Source organism: Pseudophryne corroboree, chromosome 12 (genome assembly GCF_028390025.1).
Source record: "Pseudophryne corroboree isolate aPseCor3 chromosome 12, aPseCor3.hap2, whole genome shotgun sequence".
Classification (NCBI taxonomy): Eukaryota; Metazoa; Chordata; class Amphibia; order Anura; family Myobatrachidae; genus Pseudophryne; species Pseudophryne corroboree.
Window position 1 is genome coordinate 67,894,332 of NC_086455.1, and position 20,752 is coordinate 67,915,083.

At 47.1% G+C, this 20,752-nt stretch overlaps 1 protein-coding gene across 5 annotated transcripts in view; it reads left to right on the plus strand.

The window, feature by feature from the left end:
- SYNE3 (spectrin repeat containing nuclear envelope family member 3) overlaps positions 1-20,752 on the plus strand; it is a 199,381-nt gene that overhangs the window by 28,129 nt on the left and 150,500 nt on the right. For 4 of the 5 annotated variants that reach the window (XM_063947611.1, XM_063947615.1, XM_063947614.1 and 1 more), the window contains exons 2-3: positions 15,625-15,782; positions 19,115-19,287. In XM_063947611.1, coding sequence (XP_063803681.1) covers positions 15,639-15,782; positions 19,115-19,287 — 317 coding nt within the window. In that variant the 5' untranslated portion in view covers positions 15,625-15,638. Of the gene's footprint in view, positions 1-11,010; positions 11,176-15,624; positions 15,783-19,114; positions 19,288-20,752 lie in introns of all 5 variants that reach the window. The other variant, XM_063947612.1, reaches the window with a different exon arrangement.

The following is a 20,752-nucleotide window of genomic DNA, read 5'->3' on the forward strand; positions in this document are numbered from 1 at the left end:
TCACAAGTTGTACGGTGTGATTGGTGTGGCTGGTATGAGTCTTACCCGGGATTCAAAATCCTCCCTTATTGTGTACGCTCGTCCGGGCACAGTACCTAACTGGAGTCTGGAGGAGGGTCATAGGGGGAGGAGCCAGTGCACACCACCTGATCGGAAAAAGCTTTACTTTTTGTGCCCTGTCTCCTGCGGAGCCGCTATTCCCCATGGTCCTTTCAGGAACCCCAGCATCCACTACGGACTCCGAGAAATAGATTTATCGGTAAGTAAAATCTTATTTTTGCAGGCCTGCACAGCGAATGCATCCCAGGGTGTGTACGCACAGAAGTGCAGTCGCGATTGAGGCGCGCGTTCTCAGCTATGTATGAGGAATGTTTTGTGTGTTCCTGGGCGGTGACAGCACCTAGCATGGTGCGGGTGTGGTTTAAAAGATTGACAGTCAGTAGGTCTACCCCATATGGTTGACATACAGTGGGCCGACAGGTACAAAAGGTTGACAGGGTCAAAAGGTCAACTTGGAAAATGGTCGACACAAGGTTGTTTTTTGTTTCAATTTGTATGTTTACACACAAACTTGGTATCTGCACACTCTTACAGTATTACAATATCATGGGTATGTGTAATTCATCAACCTATACCCACTTAATGGAAACCCCAGTGAAAACACAAGGAAACTTAATGAAAACACAAGGTTGTTTTTTGTTTCAATTTGTATGTTTAACCTGGCTTCGGGTAAGGTTACTATTCCCAGTTGTACTCCACATAGAAAGTAAATGATGAAAATGTAAAAAAAAAGTCAAAATAACATGTGTCATGTCAATCATATGTGTGTCGACCATTGGTACCTGCCAACCTTTTGCATTGTCGACCTTTCATCTGTTGACCTAATGCATGTTGACCATATGGGTTCGACCTATTTACTGTCGATCTGTCATGGGGCAGGTGCAAGTTTTGATGGTGAGTCTTATGACTTAGTTTAAAGACGCCCCACGCGGGATTGTTGCTCGCCCCAGTCCTTGCACGGTCATGCGCACGGCTGTAGACCAGAGGAAGGACTTTTACTAGCATTATCATATAGCCGCAGATGCAGCTACAGCAGAAGACGTTCGTGTGGTGGCAGCAGTGTACGGCATCAGTGACGTGCTGAATGGTGACCATCTACTGATGCAGGGGCCCCGGACAAAGTGCTGTTATCGTTCCAATGGTGCATGTTTTATATGTATATTCAGACAGTTGTTTCTCTTTAATATAATAACGTAGTGTCATTATTACAGATATTTAGTAAATATGGGCTGTACTGTGTCTGAGAGGCAGTTTCCACCCTGCGCATTTCAGTAAAACCCAGATGTAATTATAACGGAATGAATGTTTGTGACTAAACAGGAAACTGCTGGTGCGCTGGCAAGTGTGAGTCACAGGAAGCACAAGTCAGGGAGGAATTCCCTCCATATCTCTGCTTGCAGCACGCTTTACATGTCAGGCCCTCCCCTGGGAAACTTGCCATTATTTTGGAGATTTCAGTAGTTTTCTGGATACACCCAGTTATGTCTAGCTGCCTCTGTAGCGTAGTGTCCCCTTACATTCCAATAGCTGTGCTGTATATAAACAGTGTAGGCTATTATTATTATAGCCTATATAAACATTGCTGATATTACATGTACTTACGTATTACAGAGTCACTTATGTCCAGCTCAGCATTTGCCGTGAGAATACAGACATGGTGTACAAGGTACATAAGACTGAGGGGTCTATTTACTAAGACTTGGGGGTATATTCAATTGAGGTCGGATCCATTCCGACATCCATTTGTCGGAATGGATACGACAAGGGCTATTCAATGCCCATCTCAATTTGACTTTAAAAAAGTCGAATTGAGATGAGGGACCGGAGAGGGGGGGAGAGCCGCGGGCAGACGGGGACAGCCGCGGGCAGACAGGATACAACAGCGCTGCAGGAGGATGTGGCACAGCCGCCAGCCCTCACGGAAGCATCCACCCAGCTCCAGCAAGCAGGACCTCACTTGCTGGAGCCGGGTGGATGCTGCCGTGAGCGGCGGCTATGACACATCCTCCAGCAGCGCTGTGTTATAGCGTTGCTGTCCCCCATCTGCCCGCGGCTCTCCCCGGTCTCCCCGCGGCTCTCCCCCCTCTCCTCCTCTCAGGTCCCTCATCTCAGTTCGACTTTTTTGTAAGTCGAACTGAGATGGTCGAAAACGGGGCCCAAAACTGTCAAATTTGGCCCCATTTCCCTCAGAAGCACGCGAATCGGCAGCTATACCGCCAATTCACATACTATTCGACAAGTCAAATTCCCCGACTTGTTGAATAAAAATGCTCAGGACTGAATAGGTCGGAACCCCTTCCGACCTGAAAAAGTCAAAAAACTGCCGTCTTTTCGACAAGACGGCAGTTTCGACCTTAATTGAATATACCCCTTGGACGGAGATAAAGTGGATGGATATAAAGCACCAGCCAATCAGCTCCTAACTGACATTTTTCAAACCCAGTCTGTGACATGGCAGTTAAGAGCCGATTGGCTGGGATTTTATCTCCGTCGACTTTATCTCCATACAAGCCTTAGTAAATAGATCCCTAAATATTTTATACTTTTATAACAATAATGGACGTTCGCAAACTGACAACAATCTTGAGAGTGCACAAAGCAAGGCCATACTATGTCCCTGCCAGACAAATGCATCACAATTGCTACATTCTGATATTTAAAAGACAAATATGTCCTTCAGCCAATGATAATATACTGTATGTGATTAACCTTTACGCTACAAGGATTTTCTTTTTTTGTACTAGCATTACATTTAGGTGTACATTTTCACTAACTGGAAGCAACAAATAAGGCATTGGCTTTCATTTTCTAACTTGTAGTAGACAGGTAAGAGCTTATGGGGTATATGCAATAGCGGTCGAATTCCGGCTGGAATTCGACCGTTTTTTAATTCGACACAATTCGACAGTCAGACACCCTGCTGCCGGGACCCGAATTCGACATATTCAATAAAAAACGGATTTGACAGTACCGCTGTCGAAAAACGGACCAATTGACGGATATGTGCGTCCTGGATTCGACTTTCTGGACGGCACAAAAGTGTTTAAAAAACCCAGAAAAAAATTGCGTGGGGTCCCCCCTCCTAAGCATAACCAGCCTCGGGCTCTTTGAACCGGTCCTGGTTGTAAAAATACGGGAACAAAATTGGTATGGGATCCCCCATATTTTTACAACCAGCACCGGGCTCTGCGTCCGGTCCTGGTGCAAAAAATACGGGGGACAAAAAGCGTAGGGGTCCCCCGTATTTTTAACACCAGCACCGGGCTCCACTAGTCAGAGAGATAATGCCGCAGCCGGGGGACACTTTTATACTGGTCCCTGCGGCCCTGGCATTAAATCACTAACTAGTCACCCCTGGCCAGGGTACCCTGGAGGAGTGGGGACCCCTTAAATCAAGGGGTCCCACCCCTCCAGCCACCCAAGGGCCAGGGGTGAAGCCCGAGGCTGTCCCCCCCATCCAAGGGCTGCGGATGGGGGGCTGATAGCCTTGTGTCAAATAAAAGAGTATTGTTTTTTGTGGCAGAACTACAAGTCCCAGCAAGCCTCCCCCGCAAGCTGGTACTTTGAGAACCACAAGTACCAGCATGCGGGGGGGAAACGGGCCCGCTGGTACCTGTAGTTCTACTGCAAAAAAAATACCCAAATAAAAACAGTACACAGACACCATGAAAGTAAAACTTTATTACATACATGCATAACGACACACACATACTTACCTATGTTGACACGAGGTTCGGTCCACTTCTCCAAGTAGAATCCACGGTGTACCTGAAAATAAAATTATACTCACAACACTCCAGTGTAAATCTGTCTTCTTCTGTTTTGTAATCCACGTACTTGGAAAAAAAAGAAAAACGCATTACCCGGACCACGCACTGAAAGGGGTCCCAATGCCGGGACCCCCCGTGACTCCTGTCACAGAGGGTCCCTTCAGCCAATCAGGGAGCGCCACGTCGTGGCACTCTCCTGATTGGCTGTGTGCGTCTGAGCTGTCAGACGGCACATCGCACAGCCGCTCCATTATCTTCAATGGTGGGAACTTTGCGGTCAGCGGTAAGGTTACTCGCGGTCAGTGACCTCACCGCTGACCGCAAAGTTCCCACCATTGAAGATAATGGAGCGGTATGTGCTATGCGCGTCTGACAGCTCAGACGCGCACAGCCAGAAAACTGTCGAAGTTCTGGTGTCAACTTTTTAATGTGTACATATTGCAGGATGACCTAATGTCCTTGTCAACATCCTGACTGTCGACTTCATATCAGACTTCTTGAACCCCATTCTAACCACACCCCATTTTCTCAAAACTGTTCCCTCATTCCTGTAAGCTCCAAGGACTATGAACTGGGAAAGTCCCTCTGCAATCTGGATAGTTGAGAGTTTTGTAAAAGGCACAGTCTATCTTATGGGCCCTACACACTGGCTGCGTACACTGAAAGATATGAACAATCTTGTTCATTAATGAACGAGATATCGTTCATATCTTTCAGTGTGCATGCACCAACGATGAACGATGCGCGGCCCCGCGCTCGTTCATCGTTGGTGCCGGCTCGTTTATGCATGCATGTCAATATGGACAATATCGTCCATATTAGCATGCAGGGCTATGGGCCAGGTGACGGGTGGAAGAAACTTCACTCCTCCGTCACCCCCCCCCCCCTTCCCCGCCTCCGGGGCGTCCGTCGGCCGTATCAGCCGTCGGGCACCTTGGCCGGCAATCAGCCAGTGTGTAGGGCTCATAAGCTGTACATTATGTTTCAAATAAACCGTGCGGATGAGTTACAGTTGGGCAGGGTTGGACTGGCCCACAGGGGAAACCAGTATCCGTTTGGATGGTCGACCATGTTATGGTCGACAGTCATTAAGTCAACCACTATTGGTCGACATGGACACATGGTCGACACATGAAAAGGTCGAGATGAGTTTTTTTAAAGAAAATTCTTTTGGGGAACCTTTCCATACTTTATGATCCACGTGGACTACGATTGGGAACGGTAATCTGTGCCGAGCGCAGCGAGGCACCTTGCCCGAAGCATGGCGAGCGAAGCGAGCCATGCGAGGTTGACGTGGTGCACTAATTGGGGTTCCCAGTCACTTTACGCAGAAAACGACACCAAAAACAGTAAAAAAAAAAAAACTCATGTCGACCTTTCATGTGTTGACCATTTGTCCATGTTGACAATGCCAATGTCGACCAATAGTGGTCGACCTAATGCCTGTCGACCATAACATGGTCGACCATTCATACCAGAACCGGGGAAACCACCAGTAGGCCCCACTGCCCGGGTGCCCACCTGCTCATCTAGGATTCAAGTTCCATACTGCACAGGACTATGGTGTACTTTCTACAGTGCATTGCTGTTATTAGACTGGTACATTGTCATGCATGCACTAGCAGCATTTACTAGATATATATTTATCAAGGGGCCCAGACAATGCACTCTCTAATTGTTATCCAAGCCTCTATGCTGGCTGGCCACACCCCCTCTAGAGGCTGGACACACCTCTAAACATGGGCACCTACCACTGCATTCCCCAAGTGGGCCCTTCATGCCCCAGTCCAACACTGCAGTTAGGAGCAAATACAGATATTGGGTCCAAAATTTGCTCATTCTGTTTTAGAGCTGTATGAGGGGCATGAACAAGCCGGGTACACACTAGATGATGTTGGCTGCGATGGAGCGGCAGCGGGGGGAGGAGCTGGACCATGCTGCATTGCTTGCAACATCAACAGATTGAGCTGCATGTACAGCTGATGGACGATGTCGCAAGTGACCCGCGGGAGCGTGCATCATTTACGATACAGTGGGCAGACACTAGAACAATGTGTCAGAATTGGGCACATTGGGGGTAATTCTGAGTTGATCGCAGCAGGAAATTTTTTAGCAGTTGGGCAAAACCATGAGCACTGCAGGGGAGGCAGATATAACATGTGCAGAAAGAGTTATATTTGGGTGAGTTATTTTGTTTCTGTGCAGGGTAAATACTGGCTGCTTTATTTTTACACTGCAATTTAGATTGCAGATTGAACTCACCACACCCAAATCTAACTCTCTCTGCACATGTTATATCTGCCTCCCCTGCTGTGCACATGGGGGGTCATTCCGAGTTGTTCGCTCGCAAGCTGCTTTTAGCAGCTTTGCACACGCTAAGCCGCCGCCTACTGGGAGTGAATCTTAGCTTATCAAAATTGCGAACGAAAGATTAGCAGAATTGCGAATAGACACTTCTTAGCAGTTTCTGAGTAGCTCCACACTTACTCGGCATCTGCGATCAGTTCAGTCAGTTTCGTTCCTGGTTTGACGTCACAAACACACCCAGCGTTCGGCCAGACACTCCTCCGTTTCTCCAGCCACTCCCGCGTTTTTCCCAGAAACGGTAGCGTTTTTTCGCACACACCCATAAAACGGCCAATTTCCGCCCAGAAACACCCACTTCCTGTCAATCACATTACGATCACCAGAACGAAGAAAAAACCTCGTAATGCCGTGAGTAAAATACCTAACTGCATAGCAAATTTACTTGGCGCAGTCGCACTGCGGACATTGCGCATGCGCAATAGCGACTAATCGCTCCGTTGCGACAAAAAAATAACGAGCGAACATCTCGGAATGACCCCCAAAGTTCCTGCTGCGATCAACTTAGAATTACCCCCATCGTCCACTATATCGTTCGGTATGTACCCAGCATAGGTTCGATTAGAAAAGCACCTTCCTTCTAGTTTGGCAATTTGGCGCAAAATTAATTCAAGTACACAAGATGGACAAATAGGTGCTGAGAGACGGGCTGTACTTTTTCCTGGGTGCACTATAACATGGGTACAAATGCAATCACTATTGTATGCTGCACACAGCTGTATTTTCTATATTTTACAACTGAGTAATAAAGTATGACTGACAGGCTTGCAGACTTGGTCTGTGAAAACGCACCGTGGGGATTGGCAGGCACAAGGACGGGGGGCAGTGATATCACGCCAATTCACAGAACCAACATTTTGCTTTGCGTCCTGTAACAGATCCTATAATGCCACTGCGCTAAAGATGTGGGATGTGGCTTATGCTGTATATAACAGAGCGTGGAGGTATTACTCTGTTATCTGTACAGAAATGCAGTGTAAGGACAGGATAAGTCTGGACGGGTGTAGTATGGTATGCTGGCGGCCGGGCTCCCGGCGTTGGGAGCCAGACCGCCGGCATACCAACAGCGTGGCGAGCGCAAAGGAGCCCCTTGCGGGCTCACTGCGCTCGCCGCACTGCGGGCACGGTGGCGTGCTACACGCTATTTATTCTCCCTCCAGGGGGGTCGTGGACCCCCACAAGGGAGAATATCTGTCGGTATGCCGGGTGTCGGGATTCCGACGCCGGTATACTGTGCGCCGGGATCCCGACATTCGGCATACTGAAGACCACCCGTCTGGACAGTACACTTTACCTTCAGGCTTCAAATGTCAAATTTATAATGTTGTGGTTTAGCCGTCCTTTCAAATGCCAGTGGACTTTTTTTTTTTAACTACCAGAATATTTGCTGAATCTGTCGCATCTATACCTTTTTGTTGTAGAAAGAGGTCAGCTGCTAGCAAAGGAAAGGCATTAAATAGAAAATATGTAACAAGTATCTCTACAACAAATAGCTACATTGATTGGTGTATAGCAGGAGTGGGGAACATTTTTCTACCAAGAGCCATTTGGATATTTATAAAAATCCTTTGGGCCATACACAAATTAGCCTGCCCCCCAGTAGTTATGCCCCTTAGTGGTACTGGGTGCGCGCACCCAAAAATGGGTGTGGCCAATTAAAATGGGACGTGATACACATATGCCTCCAATAGTGCAGTGCCAGATATAGCACAGCGCCTCTCCTGCCACCTTAGTGCTCCGTCCGGCGGCAGCGTGTCTCAGCTGTCAGGGGTCAGGGCAGAGAGGAGAGCGCAACTATGTCTGGCGGCGGCGGTGTGTAGGACCTCAAACCAGCTGCCAGTTTGTGAGTCAATCAGAGCTCGCGAACCGGCAGCGGCGGCTCCTGATTGGCTGCCGGTCTGCAAGCTCTTATTGGCTCACGAACCGGCAGCTGGTTTGAGATCCTACCCGCCGCTGCCGCCGGACATAGCTTCTCTCTCCTCCCTGCCCTGAAAGCTGAGACACACCGCCGCTGGACTGAGGGGCGGCGTGTCTCGCACACACACAGCAGCGGGTGGGCCCCAACAAATGGCTTTTCAGGCCTTATACGGCCCGCGGACCGGAGGTTCCCCACCCCTGGTGTACAGAATGTTTCTGATGCACTGTGCAGTCAGACAGTTGTGATGCACGCAGATGGGAGTACAGGGGGTAAATTTACTAAGATGGGAGTTCTATTTAAGATGGGATGTTACCCATAGCAACCAATCAGATTCTACTTCTCATTTATCTAGCACCTTCTAGAAGATAATACCTCGAATCTGATTGGTTGCTATGGGCAACATCCCATAATAAATAGAACTCCCATCTTAGTAAATTTACCCCCTGGTATACTAATGACGCAAGTAACATCACTGAAACAGGTTTCATGGTGGACGAGGTTTGAAGCACTTAGAATAAGTTTCCTCTTGAGTTTCTGTTATTTTATGCAGACAAACCAAAATATCTGCAGATGTGACAGTAGTAGAAGAACACAGAGGAGGGGTCGGTTCCTGCAGCGTAGTGTTGTGGTGAGAACAGGATGTCAGGGTTTTCAGCAACTTAGTATTGTCCTTCTAACTGAAGAGACATTTTACTGAATCCTTTTTTTTAGTGAAGATCCTTTGCTATCTGTAAACGTGGGTATATTTACTAAAGGCCGATTTTGTTTGTTTTTGTTCGCTTTTAGATCGATGTTAAATCGATTTTAATCGATGTTGGGCTTCCAGGGTTGAAACATATTTTAACTAGCAGATGTTTTTATATTCATTTTTACATGTTAGTAAAATAAGCATTACAAGTTATAACACGTGAGAACTCGAAGGGCCACTTGTTGCTCATCACTGGTGTAAATGGTCATCGTCTGATCGCAGATCCACCGACATGACCCCTTACACAACGCTGGAGAGTATGATTGCAGTAGGATGTTTAGCCTTTTCTTATTCTGGATTTGGCCATACACAGCTACGGTATGTACATGTATGCCCAAATCTGTCAGAGATCAGCTGACTAATAGCACACCTGGGGGTATATTTACTAAAGGTCGATTTTGTATGGTTTTGTTCGATTTCAAATCGATGTTAAATCGATTTTCATCGACATTGATCTTCCAGGATTAAAACACACATTAAAAGACCTCCTGATATCTAATTATGAATAGATGTCTCCATCTTTGATCAAATGTATTCATTTAAATTATAGAGAATAAGAGCAGTGTGTGGCATGCTGAAGGTTCGAGGGCCACCCAATGAGGCCCCTGAAGTGAATCAGGTTGCCTATCTTCAGGACCATATTAAGGTTTGCTGGGGCCCCCGGGCAACGTATTTGTGGTGGCCCCACCAATAATATTGTCAATATGATTTTAAAGTTCAAATACTATTAGCACCACAAATGTGTTAAACGCACTATAGTGTACCTAGTTAGCTTCTGTGAAATAGAACCCCCAGTTCACATTATGCCTCAGTGTCCATCTCCTCCCCCTGACACTGGTGTTTTAGCTATGTGTGGACCTCCCCTGTGTTTGGGGGCCCCTTGGTGACTGCTTCGCCCACCCTAATCGTCTGACCAGTTGACATCTTGTGGAATCTCCAGTATGTGTGGATCGAGATAATTTGTCATCTTGTGCACATACAGCCCATTAAAACATTTTAATTATCCCCTAGATGTATGAAGACACATCTGTAGGTGCAGCCAGTTGTACTGTTTTAAACCAAATCACAGCATATACTGTATATATAGGGGGAGTTGTATTAAACCTGGGATAGAGATAAAGTGGAGAGAGGTAAGGGGTACACACGTAGTGATTTTTGCTTAATCTGACCAGATTGCTTAGAAAAGAATCATACATTGCTCCATGTGTATGATCCATAGTGATAGCGCTATCGCCGGCTCTAGATTTGGCATGCATGCAGGCACAATCTAGTCAGGTCGCTCACTTCACTGCTGAGCACAGGGCCGGATCTAGGGGGGAGCGAAGGGGGCGACCGCCCCCCCTAACACAGTCATAGCCATGCCCACTTTTGAGCAGAAGAGAGCTTTCCGAGGAGAGCATGAGGCAGAACGATGTGCTGCAGCTTATACCACAGCAGCACAGAGGAGCCAGGAGAGCAAGGGTTACAGAGCATTTGCCCCTCACTTGCTGGTGTGTGGGTACTAGGGCTAATAAATACAATTACCCCATAGCACAGTCACATGTACATAGAACAATCACAAAGCTCTATCTCAGTCTCACTCAAAAAGTTCAGTCAGAATTGAGAGAGGAGGAGTTAGGATTGCAGATGGGAGGAGTTGGGACTGTAGAGGGAGTAGTTAAGATTAAACAGTCAACCCCACCCCCTTAAGAAAAGTCTAGATCCGTCCCTGGCTGAGCGGGGGGAGAGATGTGTGCTGAGCGGTCTGTGATAGATCGCTCAGCACACATCTCCCCGTGTGTAACCCCCTGTTATGTACCATCCAATCAACTCCTCTCAGTTTACAGGCTGTGTTTGAATGTCAGTTAAAAGCTGATTGGTTTATCTCTCTCCAAGGTTTGATTCATCTCTCCCATTGTCATCTTAAAATCTGGCATCTGCAATAGAAAAGGGATGGTGGAACCTGCTTTCTTATGTGAGATATTTGTGCACTGTGCATTGAAGTGCATTGAAACAAGGGGTAGATTACTAATGCTTCTGAGAAAGAAAAATGGATTCGTTGCACATACCAATCAGATTCCAGCTTTCATTTAACTAGTGCATTAACTAGCAGAAACTGATATCTAAGGGTAGATTTACTAATTGGCGGTTTTGTCTCATTTCCAAAATAGATGGACAACGACGGGCATCAACATCGGATTGCAGGCTAGAAACACAGCATTTACTATGCATCGGTTTTCCCTGTCATTTAAAAACCACAGTCGATACCCATAGGATCTCAACCCCCTATTACACAGAAGATCGACGGCAAACCCGGTGTCAATCTTCTGCGGAGTGTGAGCACTGCACGGAGCACTATGATCTGTGCAGGCTATTTGCAGAATTCATTACTAAATGGTTAAAATCAGATATTAAAAAAAGTGTGGGGTTCCTCTTAAATCTAGAACCAGCCCCGGACCCATGAGCCTATTGGAAAACAGGGTTCCCCCTATTCTCCAAGAACCAGCAGCAGGCTGATCCAGCTATGGGGCTGACACTGTAGTAGGGTACACACAGCATGGATTCCCCCTGCCATAACCTGCCCCCAACTGGTCTGCACAGGGCTGGAATACCAATGGAAGTAGGGACTCCCCACCCACCCAAAATAAAATTACAATTATGGAGTCCCCCCTCTCCAAGGACAACGGGGGTCATTCCGAGTTGATCGCTAGCTGCCGTTGTTCGCTGCGTAGCGATCAGTGGAAAAAATGGCTAATCTGCGCATGCGTATGCACCGCAGTGCGCACGCGCATCGTACAGGAACAAAGTCCTTTGTGGTTTTGCACAGGTTCTAGCAACGATTCTAAACGCACAGCCGATCGCAAGGAGGTTGACATGAAGTGGGCGTTTCTGGGTGGCAACTGACCGTTTTCAGGGAGTGTTTGGTAAAACGCAGACATGGCAGAAAAAACTTAGGCGTGGCTGGGTGTTCGATGGGCGGGTGTGTGACGTCAAAAGCCGTCCCACCATCGTTAGACTCAACTCACACAAAGAGTAACTAAAGGGCTGGTCTTGTTTTGCACAAAAAGATTTTGCAGGCGCTCTGCTGCACAAGCGTTCGCACTTCTGCAAAGCGAAAATACACTCCCCAGTGGGCGGCGACAATGCGTTTGCACGGCTGCTAAAAACTGCTAGAGAGCGATCAACTCGGAATGACCCCCAACAGCCCAGGGCTCTTCTGTTGGTTTATGGTTGTTTTGCAACCCCTTGCATAGAAAATCTGTGGCTTGCATACTTGTCTAAGTAAAAATATAAATCAGTAGTTGGTCCAATGTTCTAAAATCGGTATTTTGGTCATTTTCCCGTCATTTTTGACATTAGTAAATGGGTGTTCTACAAAAATAACAGAAAATCGTCTAAAGTACCAAACTCAACCTTTAGTAAATATACCCCCTAGAATCTGATTGATTGGTTGCTATAGGCAACACTTTCAGTTTTCCTTTTTAGAAGTTGTAGTAGATCTATCTCATGGTTTTGTTATTTGTTTTTACAAAACAAGCTGCAAGTATTCTACAATTCAGATCCTTACATTATACACAGGTTCTACCCCTTCCAGTTTATTTACATACCGAATACTGTTTATACAGCGCATAATAGCAAAGAATACGTATCACCTGCCCATATATGTGATCCAACCTGAATAAGGTCCTAAGGGGTCTGTTTACTAAGCCTTGGATGGAGATAAAGTCAACGTAGATAGAGGGGCAGATGTATTAACCTGGAGAAGGCATAAGGAAGTGATAAACCAGTGATATGTGCAAGGTGATAAAGGCACCAGCCAATCAGATCCTAACTGTTAATTTACATATTGGAGCTGATTGGCTTGTGCCTTTATCACCTTGCACATATTACTGATTTATCACTTCCTTATGCCTTCTCCAGGTTAATACATCTGGTACCAGCCAACCAGCTCCTAACTGTCATTTTTCAAACCCAGCCTGTGACATGGCAGTTAGAAGCTGATTGGCTGGTACTTTATTTCTGTTGAATTTACCTCCATCCAAGGCTTAGTAAATATACCCCTTAGTTCTGTAAATGCTAATACATAATGTTAAAGTGGCATTTACACATCAGATAATGATTATTATCAAACTGCCCCACTGTCAGCAGATTGTTATGTTTAGCAAATTAGACATATGCTTTATATGTTTGATTTATTTATTGTTTCATTTCCAAATTTGTGGAAACCGTTAATCAGTTATACAACTACATAGCAACCGCGCCGTTTCTTTCTGGAGGCTTATGTGGTTGTGGTACCCAGATCTGTCTATACAAAGAGAGGGCTGTTGTGCTGCTGAAGCTCTCAGACAATGGTTGTGCCCCTCGGTATCCGTTCACATGGTCGACCATGTTATGGTCGACAGTCATTAGGTCGACCACTATTGGTCGACATTGACATGGTCGACATGGACACATGGTCGATACATGAAAGGTCGACACATGAAAAGGTCGACATGAGTTTTTTTACTTTTTTTTCTTTTGGGGAACTTTTCCATACTTTACGAACCACGTGGACTACGATTGGAACGGTATTCTGTGCCGAGCGAAGCGGTAGCGGAGCAAAGGCACCATGCCCGAAGCATGGTGAGCGTAGCGAGCCATGCGAGGGGACGCGGTGCACTAATTGGGGTTCCCAGTCACATTACGCAAAAAACGACACCCAAAAAAGTAAAAAACTCATGTCGACATTTTCATGTGTCGACCATTTTCATGTGTTGACCATTTTCATGTCGACCATGTGTCCATGTCGACCATGTCAATGTCGACCAATAGTGGTCGACCTAATGACTGTCGACCATACCATGGTCGACCATTCATACCGGAACCGTGCCCCTCTCCTCCCTCTCAGCGCCCCTGCTTGCATCCAAGTTACTACCAGTAACAGCAGAACATGAACTGTATTTGCAGCATAGTTATATTGGATTTGAGGGAAAACTATTTTATATGTTGCACATTTCATATCAAATATTCATTTGAGTTCCAAGGACATTCCCGGCTAACCCACAACATTTTTAATAAAAAATCTCAGGATGGAAACATTGAGGCTACAAAGCCCTGGCGCTGAGCTCTGGTAATTGGATGGAAATGTTTGAGCGTATTAGTTAAAGGGCGTGATCTATTCTGTGATGCCCAAGTGACGGACACAGAAACTACCAGGAGCTATAGGCTGAAACTCCCTTCTGGAAAATGTAGACAGCACAGAGAGTTGGCAGTACTCAGACGCTACTCTGGTGGAGGGGCTCTCTGCAGGGTTATATGCTGCTCAGACTTCTGGGAGAATAATAGATGCTAACTGGGGCCAATTTAAATGAACAATGTGGTGTATGGGGCAGCTACATGGAATATATTCCTGGAAGTATTTAGCAAAGACTCTCTGACGGTTCATTATAAAGTGTCAGCACTTGCATTCCAGAAACCATTTTCCGTTACATGACTTGTGTTTTTGTTTCAAGTCGGATGTCTGTTGTGCAGAATCATTTGGTAAATTCAGTGCAGTCACTTAGGATGTGTCGTCTCTGTGAACCAAAATGTAACCCCTTCTGTGCCAGACCAACTTCACATTCAACTATGACAAGGGTACTATATATGACACTGGGGGAGATGTACTAAGCCTGAAAAGTGATAAATATCACTGTGATAAAGCACCAGCCAATCGGCTCCTAACTGTCATGTCACAGGCTGTGTTTGAAAAATGACAGTTAGGAGCCAATTGGCTGGTACTTTATCACAGTGATATTTATCACTTTTTAGGCTTAGTACATCTGGCCCACTAAATGAAAGTTAAATATGACACAACATTAAAGTTGGAAACTGAAAAGATATTTCCAAAGCCAGGGCCCTCCCGTGTAAGAGAGGTATTGTCATTGTTCCACATGATGTAACCTTTCAGCTCCGATTCGCAGACCGCAAATGGGGAGGAGCTAGAACTAAAGTGGGCTGAAATGCAAATGTGAGGAGAACATACAAACTGTACACAAATTGGCAATACTAATCACTGTGGCACCAAATACACGTCACTGAGGGGATGTCACCAGTGTATGAGACTTCTGTGTGCTTTACATTTATCAAAATACACATAGGAAGTAATTTTCCCTTATAAAGGGGGACCCAATGGCCCATAAAAAATTAGGCCTCAGACTGGTATCTACAACCGCCCAGAACATCTAAAAACATTAATTATTTTAAAGGGAAATGGTCCACTCACCCCAACTAAGCAGAAACTCCCTAAAAACTCTCAGTTAATGGGGTAGGTATCTAAAGAGTTTAATTATGTTTTTTAATAATGCTCTTTTTTTGTAAAAATAAATGGCATCACTGACCTGCTTAAGGGGGAGATGTACAAACCTTGGAGATAGATAAAGTGGAGAGAGATAAAGTACCAACCAACCAGTTGCTGCCATTTTTTCGAGCACGATAGTTAGGAGCTGATTGGCTGGAGCACCATTTATCATTCGTAACGAGTAGTAACAAGAACATTACTTGTCGTTAAATCTTCCCTTTAGTACTTTATCTCTCTCCCAAGTTTGATACATTTCCCCTTAAATCTTTTACCGTGCTGACGGTGCGCTCTCTCTGTGCCTCCCTATCACCTTTAGACTCTGACGCTTGCTGTTCCTAATTGCTGCAATCATACATTTTTCTCTGCATTGTAGTATAGCTTGGGTATAGGCGAATGGTTTCTCATGGGTGTTAGGTGTACAGTAATACTGTTCCGTGAACATAAGGATTATATCTGTATCTTGTAGCCTCACCTCATGCCATGACTCAGCTACCCCATGATGATTTTGAGACCTGTCTGGAGAAGGCTGAAGCCTGGATGAAATCGATCCACGAGAGGCTGAAAGTTAATGACAACACACAGGGGCCCAGATCCGCCCTGGAGTCCAGGCTGAGAGAGACAGAGGTGAGTCCTATGTAATTCCCCTTTTCCACTAGAAGTCTCGGTCTGACCTGGGATTTAGAACACGGTTCCAAGCCAGGTTAGACCCGAGACGGACCCCTTTTCCACAACCGCCGTTTACACTGCATCCGGGTGCAGTGTCTTCTGGCCGGCGCTTGGAGATGACGTCCTCTCCAAACGCCGGGAAAACCGACAGATCGGGACCCTTGGGGCATTGCCTCGGTACCGTTAGGCCATGCCCCCAATGCAATGCTGCCCACCAGCATGCTGGGGGCAAGCCCAGTACTCTGGAAGCTGCTGGGCTGCCCCCAGACTCCGCACACACTGTCCCGGCCAGCGCTGCTGTCTGCATAGCAGGACAGACAGTAGTGCTGACAGCTTGTGTTGTCTCCCCCAACCTCCGGCCTGCCCGTGAGACACTGCGGTCAGGAAGGTATGGCCTGTTAACATGCTGTAAACGGGTCCCGGGTAACCCATTTACACTGCACCCTTACCTGGGTCATTCCTGGGTCCAACCCAGGTAGCTACCCGGGTAGGATTCCCAGGTCACTTGACCCGGGTTTTTTCAGAGGGAGCCTTTTTTACTACCAAGAAACCCGGGTAAATGCGCGCCCCCTTGCAAGAACCCGGGTTTTTTTGAGCAAGTGGAAAAGGGGCATAACATAAACGGAGGGTCGTAGAAATGCAGACTATGGGGCATATGTAATAGGGTCTGAGTTTTTTTTTTAAAGCGGCAATCGTTTACATTGATTGCCGCTTTAAAACAAAAACCTCAGAGATCTGCTGGCATCCCACACCTCCTGCAAACTCGGACCCTATTACATATGCCCCTATTTGTCATTTATCTAGCACAGTGTTTAAATGACAGGAGTTGCTATCCACTTTATCTCTCTCCAGGGTGTGATACATCTATATGTGATAACAATAGACTTTACCAATGATAACATTGAAATTAAAGTGTATTGCTAATACTGTATGTGGGACAATGTACCCACGATATTGACATAATGATATTGTAGTAAGGTTATGGGGGGTATTCAATTACCCGCGATAGTGCCGTGGTTGCAAAAAATTGGTGTTTTTCAGTTTGTTTTAATCACCCTATCCAATTAGGTCCCGCGAAAACCCCCAATTTTTTGGCGGGAAAATACATAGGTTCTGCGAAAAGCCACTGACCTATGTATTTTTGCCGCACTTATCATGGGTCTAGGGGGCACTTATAGCGGATTATGCTTCATGTGCCTCCCCCAATAAGTGCCAGGGGGAGCAGTGTGCCACATCGGGGCTAATTGAATAGCCCCCGGCGAACCAATTACCCGCGGTAAGTCACTGCGACTAATAGGATACCCCCCTATAAGTCACAGAATAGATGACCATATAAGGATAACAGGCCACAGTCAGGGCTTTCTGTAATAAATAACATTTAAACGTGATAAATGCATTCTTACCTACCCTCCCGGAAGGTGCAGGAGACTCACGATTTTTAGGGTAGTCCCCCTCAGCCCCGGAAGCGTATGTGGGTCTCCCTCATCCTGCCCACACCTGCCCGCTTCCAAAGATCAAACCAGTTCAGCATTTTTGTATATCTTAATGAACTGCTCCCAACACCAGTTTTCCATTCTGGGGTAGAATTTCGTAAGGATTATTTATGACTCCTGTATAACACCTATAATTGATTCATTAAAGATTGCAAATGCAAAGCTGGTATTTGCAGTCCTTAGCAATGCATATGCAGGAGGCGGTGCATACAAACTCCTCCCTGCATTTGCAATAAGATCACATTTCAGATGAACATCACAACGTAAGCTTAAGCCTTGCCATCGCATTGCAGCTTCCGGGGCCAAGGAAACTGCGTCTCGCAATGCGGTCATTGGCTTCGCTACTCCCATAAAAGGGGGCGGCACGCACCCGTTTTCCCGAACGCTGGCCGCCACCTTCTCTCAGGCAGAGGTGTGTGCATTATAGAGAAGAGATTATGCGCAGAATGGGTCCTGCACGTGCACAGTCCCCAAACATTGGGAAAATGCAGTAAAGGGGGGTACTGACGGGAGAGATGTGTGCTGAGCGATCTTAACACAGACCGCTCAGCGCACAGCTCTCCCCCGCTCAGAACAGCGTGATGTGCTGAGCGAGGAGGGGCGACGACGGGGGACCGCTCACCTCACACAGCGCTGAAGTGAGCGACCCGCTAGATAGAGCTTACATGCAGGCCAATCTAGCACCGGCGAAAGCGATGCGCATGTCCGCGCATCGCTATCGCTGGGGGGCATACACACGGCAGATCCGTGCTTAAAATCTAAGCAATCTAGTCAGATCTCTCCATGTGTACCCCCCTTAAGGATTGATTTTGAGATCCTTACTGAATTAGCCTCTAAAGGGGGGTACACACGGAGCGATAGTCAGATTGATTAGATTTTCAGCAAGATCGCTCCGTGTGTAGCCCTAACAGCGATAGCGATGCACAGCCCCGCGCATCGCTATCGCTGGTGCTAGATTGGCCTGCATGAAGTGAGCAGCCCCCCCGTCTCCCCCCGCACGCTCAGCACAGATCTTGCTGTGCTGAGCGGCGAGAGAGATGTGTGCTGAGCGGTTCGCTCAGCACACATCTCTCCTGCATCGGCCCGTCTATATGGGCCTTAAGTTCCATGTAGAGGGAAGATGTGCCTGGAGCTATGAATCCATTATCTTCCTAGTTTTGCTGATCCTCTGAGCGATTCATGATATGACATGTTACATATAGACCTTGTCCATGTTGATTTGTTGAACGGTTGTACAGTAGTCGTTAATGCATGGTGCCTGCTGTGGCATTCCTCACATTCCATGGCAGAGGTTCAAGGATCTACTTGTAAATTCAGATTCTGTAGACTAACCTCTGTAATGACATCAGATAAGGTAGATCAGAGTCATTCCCTGATATATACTTAGAGACTTGGGGGCATTGACCGCTGGTCTCCCATTGTCTAGCAGGTTCATGGAATTTCTGCACTTCCCATATCATTTACACCAACATATACATAAATATCTAATTAAATTAGAAGAAAGCTACCACTACATGTTTAATAATACCCAGGCTCATTACATTTCCTGACCAACTATAAAACAAAGTTACCATTTCACCATCTTCAAGATAATTAACTAGGTACAACAGAGACACGTGACAGACAGAAAGTGTTTCCTGCTGTTAGCAAATCACACCTATAACACTTTACAAGATGAAACCAGACACCTCTATCTGCCTGATCACCTGGAGCCATTGCAGAATATAACAGTTATATATTGGGTCACTGCCAGTGTAAAACATGTTCTTCTAGTGATCAGCTGTATTTTCTCTGCAGAAAATCTGCTCTCTGGAGCCAGACGGGAAGCTGCTCCTAGATATGGTCCTGATGAAAGCTAAGACTCTGCTGAGTGAAAGCAGCGAGGATGAGAAGCATGAGATCCTAGTGAAGCAGGGGAAGATCAAGACTCTGTTTGACGAAACCATTACCTACATGACCCACTGTCACAGGTAATACAGGGCTCAGCCTCCAGCCATATTCCCTGCACTGCCTACATGATCCACTGTCACAGGTAATACAGGGCTGCAGCCACTCACCCTGCACTGCCTACATGACCCACTGTCACAGGTAATACAGGACTGCAGCCGCTCACCCTGCACTGCTTACATGACCCACTGTCACAGGTAATACAGTGCTGAAGCCACTCACCCTGCACTGCCTACATGACCCACTGTCACAGGTAATACAGGGCTCAGCCTCCAGCCATATTCCCTGCACTGCCTACATGATCCACTGTCACAGGTAATACAGTGCTGCAGCCTCTCTCCCTGCACTGCCTACATGACCCACTGTCACAGGTAATACAGGACTGCAGCCACTCACCCTGCACTGCCTACATGACCCACTGTCACAGGTAATACAGTACTCCAGCCTCTCTCCCTGCACTGCCTACATGACCCACTGTCACAGGTAATACAGGACTGCAGCCGCTCACCCTGCACTGCCTACATGACCCACTGTCACAGGGAATACAGGACTGCAGCCGCTCACCCTGCACTGCCTACATGACCCACTGTCACAGGTAATACAGGACTGCAGCCGCTCACCCTGCACTGCATACATGACCCACTGTCACAGGTAATACAGTGCTGCAGCCACTCACCCTGCACTTCCCACATGACCCACTGTCACAGGTAATACAGTGCTGCAGCCATATTCCCTGCACTGCCTACATGACCCACTGTCACAGGCAATACAGTGCTGCTGCAGCCACTCACTCTGCACTGCCTACATGATCCACTGTCACAGGCAATACAGTGCTGCAGCCACTCACCCTGCACTGCCTACATGATTCACTGTCACAGGTAATACAGTGCTGCAGCCTCTCTCCCTGCACTGCCCACATGACCCACTGTCACAGGTAATACAGTGCTGCAGCCACTCACCCTGCACTACCTACATGATCCACTGTCACAGGTAATACAGTGCTGCAGCCTCTCTCCCTGCACTGCCTACATGACCCACTGTCACAGGTAATACAGTGCTGCAGCCACTCACCCTGAACTGCCTACATGACCCACTGTCACAGGTAATACAGTGCTGCAGCCTCTCTCCCTGCACTGCCTACATGACCCACTGTCACAGGTAATACAGGGCTGCAGCCACTCACCCTGCACTGCCTACATGACCCACTGTCACAGGTAATACAGGGCTGCAGCCACTCACCCTGCACTGCCTACATGACCCACTGTCACAGGTAATACAGGGCTGCAGCCACTCACCCTGCACTGCCTACATGATCCACTGTCACAGGTAATACAGGGCTGCAGCCACTCACCCTGCACTGCCTACATGACCCACTGTCACAGGTAATACAGGGCTGCAGCCGCTCACCCTGCACTGCCTACATGAGCCACTGTCACAGGGAATACAGGACTGCAGCCGCTCACCCTGCACTGCATACATGACCCACTG